Source organism: Scomber japonicus, chromosome 1 (genome assembly GCF_027409825.1).
Source record: "Scomber japonicus isolate fScoJap1 chromosome 1, fScoJap1.pri, whole genome shotgun sequence".
Classification (NCBI taxonomy): Eukaryota; Metazoa; Chordata; class Actinopteri; order Scombriformes; family Scombridae; genus Scomber; species Scomber japonicus.
In genome coordinates, this window is record NC_070578.1 from 38389982 (window position 1) to 38400465 (window position 10484).

The window sequence follows — 10484 nt, forward strand, 5'->3', positions numbered from 1 at the left end:
AGAAAAGAAGAAGTGCAGATGTTGAACTCAGAGTTTTGATCTTTGAGTTTTAAGATGTTTTCAGGTTTGATCGTCTCTCAAGTTTCAGAGTCTTTGAGTTAAAGTTGGTCCGGTTGATCTGTGATACTGCTGCTGGGTGGCTGCACCTCCTCATCCTCCTGCACCTCCTTCTCCTCCTTCTGCACCTACTTCTCCCCCTCCTCCACCTGTACCTCCTTCTTCTCATCCTCCTTCTGCACCTTCACCTCCTTGTCCTCCTGCACGTTTACCACCTCCTGCATCTCCTCATCCTTCTGCATCTGTACCTCCTTCACCACCTCCGTCTCCTCCTCCTCCTGCACGTTTACCACCTCCTGCATCTGCACCTCCTTCACCACCTCCGTCTCCTCCTCATGCACCTGCATCTCCTCGTCCTCCTGCACCTCCTTCTTCTCCTGCACGTTTACCACCTCCTGCATCTCCTCATCCTGCACCTCCTCGTCCTCCTGCACCTTCTTCTTCTTCTTCACCTCCTCCTCCACCTGCACCCCCTCCTGCTGCTCCTCATCGTCCAGAACCTTCTTCACCTCCTCCTCCTTCTCCTTCTTCTTCACCTCCTCCTGCTGCTCCTCATCGCCCAGAACCTTCTTCACCTCCTCTTCCTGCTCCTGCTCTTTAGAGTTGTTGAGGTTTGCAGAGGAGACAGACGAAGGTTCAGAGTCAGTCGGCTGTGAGCTGGACGGATCTGCAGGAAGGAAGAAATAATAAAAGTTATAATGGAAGGAAAGAAGAAGGAAAGGAAGGAAGGAAGAAGGAAGGAAAGGAAGGAAGGAAAGTAGGAAGAAGGAAGGAAAGGAGGGAGGAACGAAGAGAGGAAAGGAAGGAAGGGAAGAAGAAGGAAGGAATGGAGGGAGGAAGGGAGGAAGGAGGGAGGGAGGGAGGGAGGGAGAAAGGAAAAGAGGAAGGAAGGAGGAAGGGAGGAAAGAAGGAAGGAATGGAAAGAAGGAGGGAGGAATGAAGAGAGGAAAGGAAGGAAGGGAGGAAGAAGGAAGGAGGGAGGGAGAGACGAAGAAAGGAAAAGAGGAAGGGAGGAAGGTATGGGGAAGGAATGAAAGAGAGAAGGAAGGAGGGAAGGAAAGAAGGAGGGAGGGAGGGAGGAACAACAGACAGAAGGAAGAAAGGGGGATGGAGGAGGGAGGAGAGAGAGAAGGAGGGAGGGAGGGAGGGAGGAAGGAAGGAAGGAAGGAAGGAAGGAAGGACGACAGGAAGGTGAATCTCATTTCTGACCCGTCTGCTGCTGGCGAGCGATCCTTCTCTCCAGAGCTCGCTGCCTGTTCAGCTCCATGCGTCTGCGCTGCTCCTCGGTCAGAGAGGGGGGGGCGGGGGTTGAGGAGGGGGGGGCGGGGGTAGGCGGAGCGGTCGGAGCCGGTGTGGAGTGGATCGGCATCAGCAGCTCGTCGTCATGGAAACTCGCTCCGCTGAACGGGTCGGCTTCTCCAAACACGTTGGACTCAGGACGAACTTCTTCTTCTCCTGTTTTATAAAAAACATGGAGACAAAATATTAAGTTTCATTTCTCTTCTTAACCCTCCTGTTGTCCTCAGGTCAAGGAAGGAAGGAAGGAAGAAAGAGAGGGAGAGAGGAAAGGAGGAAGGAAGGAAGGAAGGGAGGGAGGAAGGAAGGGAGGGAGGAAGAAAGGAAGGAAGGAAGGATGGGAGGAAGGAAGGGAGGAAGGAAAGGAGTAAGGAGGGATGGAGGGAGGAGGGGAGGAAGGAAAAAGGCGGGAGGGAGGAAAGGAGGAAGGAAGGATGGAAAGGAGGGAGGAAGGATGGAAAGGAGTAAGGAGGGAGGAAGGAAGGAAGAAAGGAGGGAGGGAGGGAGGGAGGAAAGAAGGAAGGAAGGAAGGAAGGAAGGAGGGAGAGAGTAGGGAGGGAGGAAGGAAGGAAGGAAGGAGGGAAGGAAAGGAGGAAGGAGGGAGGGAGGAAGGAAGGAGGGAGGGAGGAAGGACGGAAGGAAGGAAAGGAGTTAGGAGGCAGGGAGGGAGGGAGGGAGGGAGGAAGGAAAGGAGGAAGGAAGAAAGGAAGGAGCAAGGGAGGAAGGAAGGAAGGAAGGAAGGGAGTAAGGAAGGACGGAAGGAAGGAAAGGAGTTAGGAGGCAGGGAGGGAGGGAGGGAGGAAGGAAAGAAGGAAGGAAGAAAGGAAGGAGCAAGGGAGGAAGGAAGGAAGGAAAGGAGTAAGGAAGGACGGAAGGAAGGAAAGGAGTTAGGAGGCAGGGAGGGAGGGAGGGAGGAAGAGGACAGAAGGAAGGAAGAAAGGAAGGAGCAAGGGAGGAAGGAAGGAAGGAAAGGAGTAAGGAAGGACGGAAGGAAGGAAAGGAGTTAGGAGGTAGGGAGGGAGGGAGGAAGGAAAAAGGAGGGAGAGAGGAAGGAAGGAAGGAAAAAGGTGGGAGGGAAGGAAAGGAGTAAGGAAGGACGGAAGGAAGGAAAGGAGTTAGGAGGCAGGGAGGGAGGGAGGAAGGAAAGAAGGAAGGAAGGAAGGAGGGAGGGAGGAAGGAAGGGAGTAAGGAAGGACGGAAGGAAGGAAAGGAGTTAGGAGGCAGGGAGGGAGGAAGGAAGGAACAGTCAAAACAGATGGGGGTCTATTTGACCTGAGGACGACACGAAGGTTAATATAAATCATCATTAACCCTTTATTGGACACTCATTGGAAGGAAGGAAGGAGGGAGGAAGGAAAGGAAGGAGGGGTGGAGGAAAGAAGGAAGGAAGGAAGGTGGGGGGAGGAAAGAAAGAGAGAAGGAGGGAGGGAGGAAGGGAAGAAAGAAGGAAGGAAAGAAGAAGAAAGGGGGATGGAGGAAGGAAAGGAGGGAGGGAGGAAGGACAGATGGAAGGAAGGAAAGGAAGGAAGGAAGGAAGGAAGGAGGAAATAAGGAACAAGGGAGGGAGAAAGGAAAAGAGTTAATAATCTTAATAATTGAGATCATTAGTGTTTTAACCCTCCTGTTGTGCTCCCGGGTCAAATTGACCCTATCTCTTTTGACTGTTCCTTCCTTCCTTCCTTCCTTCCTTCTCTCCTTCCTTCCTTCCTTCCTTCCTCATTTCTTCTTTCCTCTCCTTCCATCCTTCTCTCCTTTCTTCCTTCCTTCCTCATTCCTTCTTTCCTCTCCTTACTTCCTTCCTCTTTTCCTCCTTCCTTCCTTCCTTCGTTACTTCCTTCCTTCCTCATTTCCTTTTTTCTCATTTCCTTCCTCTTTCCTCCCTTCCTTCGTCCCTCATTTCCTTCCTTCCTCCCTCTTTTCCTCCCTTCCTTCCTACCTTCCTTCCTTCCTTCTTTCCTCCTTTCCTTCCTTCCTCCCTCTTTTCCTCCCTTCTTTCCTCCTTTCCTCCCTTCCTTCGTTCCTTTCTCATTTCCTTCTCTCCCCACTTCCTTCCTTCCTCTTTCCTCCCTTCCTTCGTTCCTTCCTCATTTTATTCATTCCTTCCTTCCTTCCTTGACCTGAGCACAACAGTGTGTTTTAATGTGTTACCTGTGAAGTCTTCATGAGTCAGAGGCATGTCCAGTCTGATCCTCTTCAGGCACGTCTGACACACAAGACATAAAGACAAATATAAATATAAATATAAATAAATAATTATAAATAATAATAATAAATAAAAGGAAATAAATAATTAATCTATTTAGTAAAACTGCTTTTACACAAATAAATGCTGAAATTAGAGATGTGACGATCAACACTCACGATACACGAGACGAGAAATATCGTCACGTTTTAAAATGTTTAACCTTCCCGTCGTCCTCCCCGGGTCACCTCCCTCCCTCCCTCCTTCTCTCTTTCTTTCCTCCCCCCTACCTTCCTTCCTTCCTTCTTTCCTCAGTCCTTCCTTCCTTCCTTCCTTCCTTCCATCTATTCTTCCTCCCTCCCTCCTTCTCTCCTCCCTTCCTTCTTTCCTTCCTCCATCCCCTTTCTTCTTCCTACCTCCCTCCCTCCCTCCCTCCTTCTCTCTTTCTTTCCTCCCCCTACCTTCCTTCCTCCCTCCTTTCTTCCTTCCTTCCTCCCTCCATCCCCTCCCTCCCTCCTTCCTCCATCCTTCCTTCCTCCTTTCCTCCCTCCCTCCCTCCTTTCTTCCTTCCTTCCTCCTTCCTTCCTCCTTCTTTCTCTCTTTCCTTCCTCCCTTCTCTCTTTCTTTCTTTCCTCTCTCCTTTCCTTCCTCCCTCCTTCCTCCTTCCTTCCTCCTTCCTTCCTTCCTTCCCTCCTTGACTCAAGGACAACAGGAGGCTCTCACCTGAACGTCCTTCTTGTTTCCCAGCTTCTCTTTCTTTCCTCCCTCCCTTCTTTCCTCCTTTCCTCCCTCCCTTCTTTCCTCCTTTCCTTCCTCCCTCCTTTCTTCCTTCCTTCTTCCCTCCCTCCATCCCCTCCTTTCCTCCCTCCTTTCTTCCTTCCTTCCCTCCCTCCTTTCTTCCTTCCTTCCTCCTTCCTTCTCTCTTTCCTTCCTCCCTTCCTTCCTTCTCTCTTTCTTTCCTCTCTCTTTTCCTTCCTCCCTCCTTCCTTCCCCTCTTCCTTCCTTCCCTCCTTGACTCAAGGACAACAGGAGGCTCTCACCTGAACGTCCTTCTTGTTTCCCAGCTTCTCTTTCTTTCCTCCCTCCCTTCTTTCCTCCTTTCCTTCCTCCATCCCCTCCCTCCTTCCTTCCTTCCTCCTTTCCTCCCTCCCTCCCTCCTTTCTTCCTTCCTTCCTCCTTCCTTCTCTCTTTCCTTCCTCCCTTCTCTCTTTCTTTCTTTCCTCTCTCCTTTCCTCCCTCCCTCCCTCCTTTCTTCCTTCCTTCCTCCTTCCTTCTCTCTTTCCTTCCTTCCTTCTCTCTCTCTTTCTTTCCTCTCTCTTTTCCTTCCTCCCTCCTTCCTCCTTCCTTCCTTCCCTCCTTGACTCAAGGACAACAGGAGGCTCTCACCTGAACGTCCTTCTTGTTTCCCAGCTTCTCGAGTTTCTCCACAAAGTCTTCAAACTGGAGTTTAGGATATAACCTGTGAGCCCAGTTCTCCATCTTCTTCATCAGCAGGCGGAGGTTCTCCACCTGGAACATGAGAACAAGAACATCAAGAACAAGAACATCAAGAACAGTAAGAACATCAAGAACAAGAACATCAAGAACATCAAGAACAAGAACAAGAACATCAAGAACAAGAACATCAAAACATCAAGAACACAAAGTAGAACATCAAGAACATCAAGAACATCAAGAACAAGAAAATCAAGAACAGTAAGAACATCAAGAACAAGAACATCAAGAACACAAAGTAGAACATCAAGAACATCAAGAACAAGAACATCAAGTAGAACATCAAGAACAAGAACATCAAGAACAAGAACATCAAGAACAGTAAAACATCAAGAACAGTAGAACATCAAGAGCAAGAACATCAAGAACATCAAGAACATCAAGAACATCAAGAACATCAAGAACAGTAAGAACAAGAACATCAAGAACAAGAACATCAAGAACATCAAGAACATCAAGAACATCAAGAACAAGAACATCAAGAACAAGAACATCAAGAACACAAAGTAGAACATCAAGAACAAGAACACAAAGAACAAGAACATCAAGAACAGGAAGAACAAGAACATCAAGAACATCAAGAACAGGAAGAACATCAAGAACAAGAACATCAAGAACACTAAGAACATCAAGAACAAGAACATCAAGAACATCAAGAACAAGAACATCAAGAACAAGAACATCAAGAACAGTAAAACATCAAGAACAGTAGAACATCAAGAACAAGAACATCAAGAACAGTAAAACATCAAGAACAGTAGAACATCAAGAGCAAGAACATCAAGAACATCAAGAACAGTAAAACATCAAGAACAGTAGAACATCAAGAGCAAGAACATCAAGAACATCAAGAACATCAAGAACAGTAAGAACAAGAACATCAAGAACAAGAACATCAAGAACAGTAAGAACATCAAGAACAAGAACACAAAGAACAAGAACATCAAGAACAGGAAGAACAAGAACATCAAGAACAGGAAGAACATCAAGAACAAGAACAAGAACACAAAGAACAAGAACATCAAGAACATCAAGAACATCAAGAACAGGAAGAACATCAAGAACAAGAACACAAAGAACAAGAACATCAAGAACAGGAAGAACATCAAGAACAGGAAGAACATCAAGAACAAGAACAAGAACACAAAGAACAAGAACATCAAGAACAGGAAGAACATCAAGAACAGGAAGAACATCAAGAACAAGAACAAGAACACAAAGAACAAGAACATCAAGAACAGGAAGAACAAGAACATCAAGAACAGGAAGAACAAGAACATCAAGAACAAGAACATCAAGAACAGGAAGAACAAGAACATCAAGAACATCAAGAACATCAAGAACAGTAAGAACATCAAGAACAGTAAAACATCAAGAACAAGAACATCAAGAACAAGAACATCAAGAACAGTAGAACATCAAGAGCAAGAACATCAAGAACATCAAGAACATCAAGAACATCAAGAACAGTAAGAACAAGAACATCAAGAACAAGAACATCAAGAACATCAAGAACAAGAACATCAAGAACAAGAACATCAAGAACACAAAGTAGAACATCAAGAACAAGAACACAAAGAACAAGAACATCAAGAACAGGAAGAACAAGAACATCAAGAACATCAAGAACAGGAAGAACATCAAGAACAAGAACATCAAGAACACTAAGAACATCAAGAACAAGAACATCAAGAACATCAAGAACAAGAACATCAAGAACAAGAACATCAAGAACAGTAAAACATCAAGAACAGTAAAACATCAAGAACAGTAGAACATCAAGAACAAGAACATCAAGAACAGTAAAACATCAAGAACAGTAGAACATCAAGAGCAAGAACATCAAGAACATCAAGAACAGTAAAACATCAAGAACAGTAGAACATCAAGAGCAAGAACATCAAGAACATCAAGAACATCAAGAACAGTAAGAACAAGAACATCAAGAACAAGAACATCAAGAACAGTAAGAACATCAAGAACAAGAACACAAAGAACAAGAACATCAAGAACAGGAAGAACAAGAACATCAAGAACATCAAGAACATCAAGAACAAGAACAAGAACACAAAGAACAAGAACATCAAGAACATCAAGAACATCAAGAACAGGAAGAACATCAAGAATAAGAACACAAAGAACAAGAACATCAAGAACAGGAAGAACATCAAGAACAAGAACAAGAACACAAAGAACAAGAACATCAAGAACAGGAAGAACAAGAACATCAAGAACAGGAAGAACAAGAACATCAAGAACAAGAACATCAAGAACAAGAACATCAAGAACAAGAACATGAAGAACATTTTCTCACCTCGTGTCCTTTTCCTTTAAACTTAACGTCATCAAACAGCGTCCTCAGAGCAGGAAGTCCTCTCTCTGATATCAGCCTTTACAAAATAAGAGTCACCAAGTTAACAAATGTCACAACAGTCTCCAGTTAAGTTTCTGTGTTTAATTGACTAATCGTTGCAGCTCTAACGCTAACGCTTCCTTCCTTCCTTCCTTCCTTCCTTTCCTTCCTCCCTGCCTTCTTTCTTCCCTTCCTCTTTTCCTTTCTCCCTCCCTCGTTCCTTATTTCCTCCGTCCTTCCTTCCTTTCCTTCCTTCCTTCCATCTGTTCTTCCTCCCTCCCTCCTTCTCTCCTCCCTTCCTTCTTCCTTCCTTCCTTCCTTCCTTCCTTTCCTTCCTTCCATCTGTTCTTCCTCCCTCCCTCCTTCTCTCCTTCCTCCATCCCCTTTCTTCTTCCTACCTCCCTCCCTCCCTCCTTCTCTCTTTCTTTCCTCCCCCCTACCTTCCTTCCTTCCTTCTTTCCTCAGTCCTTCCTTCCTTCCTTCCTTCCTTCCTTCCTTCCTTCCTTCCTTCCTTCCTTTCAATGAGTGTCCTATAAAGGGTTAATGATGCTGTGAAGATAACTGACCTGTTGGAGTCGAGTTTGGGTTGCGGTCTCTTCACTCCTTTCCTTTTAGCGGCGGGAACGTCGGCCAACTTCGACGTCTCGCCTTCGTCTTCTGCTGGAATCAACGAGATGAGAGAACAAGACATGAAGTCTGAGTAATATAGACTTTTATTTTGTTGAATATCGTCTTTTATTTTGTTGAATATCGTCTTTATTGATGCTGAAAGTCTTTTATTTTGTTGAATATCGTCTTTATTGATCCTTAAAGTCTTTTATTTTGTTGAATATCGTCTTTAATGATGCTGAAAGTCTTTTATTTTGTTGAATATCGTCTTTATTGATCCTGAAAGTCTTTTATTTTGTTGAATATCGTCTTTAATGATGCTGAAAGTCTTTTATTTTGTTGAATATCGTCTTTAATGATGCTGAAAGTCTTTTATTTTGTTGAATATCGTCTTTATTGATCCTGAAAGTCTTTTATTTTGTTGAATATCATCTTTTATTTTGTTGAATATCTTCTTTATTGATCCTGAAAGTCTTTTATTTTGTTGAATATCTTCTTTATTGATGCTGAAAGTCTTTTATTTTGTTGAATATCGTCTTTATTGATGCTGAAAGTCTTTTATTTTGTTGAATATCGTCTTTTATTGATGTTTTATATCGTCTTTTATTTTGTTGAATATCTTCTTTAATGATGCTGAAAGTCTTTTATTTTGTTGAATATCGTCTTTATTGATCCTGAAAGTCTTTTATTTTGTTGAATATCGTCTTTATTGATGCTGAAAGTCTTTTATTTTGTTGAATATCGTCTCTTATTGATGTTTTATATCGTCTTTTATTTTGTTGAATATCGTCTTTATTGATCCTGAAAGTCTTTTATTTTGTTGAATATCGTCTTTAATGATGCTGAAAGTCTTTTATTTTGTTGAATATCTTCTTTATTGATGCTGAAAGTCTTTTATTTTGTTGAATATTGTCTTTATTGATCCTGAAAGTCTTTTATTTTGTTGAATATCTTCTTTATTGATCCTGAAAGTCTTTTATTTTGTTGAATATCGTCTTTAATGATGCTGAAAGTCTTTTATTTTGTTGAATATCTTCTTTATTGATGCTGAAAGTCTTTTATTTTGTTGAATATTGTCTTTATTGATCCTGAAAGTCTTTTATTTTGTTGAATATCTTCTTTATTGATCCTGAAAGTCTTTTATTTTGTTGAATATCTTCTTTATTGATCCTGAAAGTCTTTTATTTTGTTGAATATCTTCTTTAATGATGCTGAAAGTCTTTTATTTTGTTGAATATCGTCTTTATTGATCCTGAAAGTCTTTTATTTTGTTGAATATCGTCTTTAATGATGCTGAAAGTCTTTTATTTTGTTGAATATCTTCTTTATTGATGCTGAAAGTCTTTTATTTTGTTGAATATTGTCTTTATTGATCCTGAAAGTCTTTTATTTTGTTGAATATCTTCTTTATTGATCCTGAAAGTCTTTTATTTTGTTGAATATCGTCTTTAATGATGCTGAAAGTCTTTTATTTTGTTGAATATCTTCTTTATTGATGCTGAAAGTCTTTTATTTTGTTGAATATTGTCTTTATTGATCCTGAAAGTCTTTTATTTTGTTGAATATCTTCTTTATTGATCCTGAAAGTCTTTTATTTTGTTGAATATCTTCTTTATTGATCCTGAAAGTCTTTTATTTTGTTGAATATCGTCTTTATTGATCCTGAAAGTCTTTTATTTTGTTGAATATCGTCTTTAATGATGCTGAAAGTCTTTTATTTTGTTGAATATCTTCTTTATTGATGCTGAAAGTCTTTTATTTTGTTGAATATTGTCTTTATTGATCCTGAAAGTCTTTTATTTTGTTGAATATCTTCTTTATTGATCCTGAAAGTCTTTTATTTTGTTGAATATCGTCTTTAATGATGCTGAAAGTCTTTTATTTTGTTGAATATCGTCTTTTATTTTGTTGAATATCATCTTTATTGATCCTGAAAGTCTTTTATTTTGTTGAATATCTTCTTTATTGATGCTGAAAGTCTTTTATTTTGTTGAATATCGTCTTTTATTTTGTTGAATATCGTCTTTTATTTTGTTGAATATCGTCTCTTATTGATGTTTTATATCGTCTTTTATTTTGTTGAATATCGTATTTTATTTTGTTGAATATCGTCTTTTATTTTGTTGAATATCGTCTTTTATTTTGTTGAATATCTTTGTTGGTCTCTGCAGTTTCTCACCGTTACCGAAGGGGTCTCCTCCGTCGTCTCCGGCGGGTCCCGGGGATTGGGGAGGCGGCAGAGGAGGGAACGCTTCGTCCTCCATCCCGTCGTAGTCGGGGAAACCGTTTTTAACCATGACGAGTCAAAACTGGAGGAGGAGAAGAAGAAGAAGAAGAAGAAGAAGAAGAAGAAGAAGAAGAAGGTAGAAACAGGATGAGCTGCAGAAACAAAGTTTATCTGAAGATTAAAAGTTACATTCATTTATTATAATGTGATGAATTAAAGCAGGAGGTCAAACATGAGGCCCGAGGGCCAGAACCGGGCCGCCAAGG

General features: G+C 41.9%; 1 protein-coding gene across 1 annotated transcript; it reads right to left on the minus strand.

The window, feature by feature from the left end:
- Positions 1–1255: 1255 nt before the first annotated feature.
- On the minus strand, positions 1256–10279 carry tipin (timeless interacting protein). The gene is made up of 6 exons (XM_053326830.1): positions 10171–10279; positions 7949–8039; positions 7344–7419; positions 4922–5044; positions 3502–3556; positions 1256–1500 (listed from the first exon to the last, which is right to left on the minus strand). Exons 1-6 carry the CDS (start codon positions 10253–10255, stop codon positions 1256–1258), a joined length of 675 nt encoding a protein of 224 aa, XP_053182805.1. The 5' UTR covers positions 10256–10279.
- Positions 10280–10484: the final 205 nt, after the last annotated feature.

Bases quoted from the DNA above. Each gene is read 5' to 3' on its own strand.
- tipin (XM_053326830.1), bottom strand. From the start codon at position 10,255: ATGGAGGACGAAGCGTTCCCTCCTCTGCCGCCTCCCCAATCCCCGGGA. The intron at 3,557-4,921 runs GTGAGAGCCTCC...CTTGTGTGTCAG, and splicing joins GAAACAAGAAGGACGTTCAG to ACGTGCCTGAAGAGGATCAG. The intron at 1,501-3,501 runs GTAACACATTAA...GAGAAGAAGAAG, and splicing joins GACTCATGAAGACTTCACAG to TTCGTCCTGAGTCCAACGTG.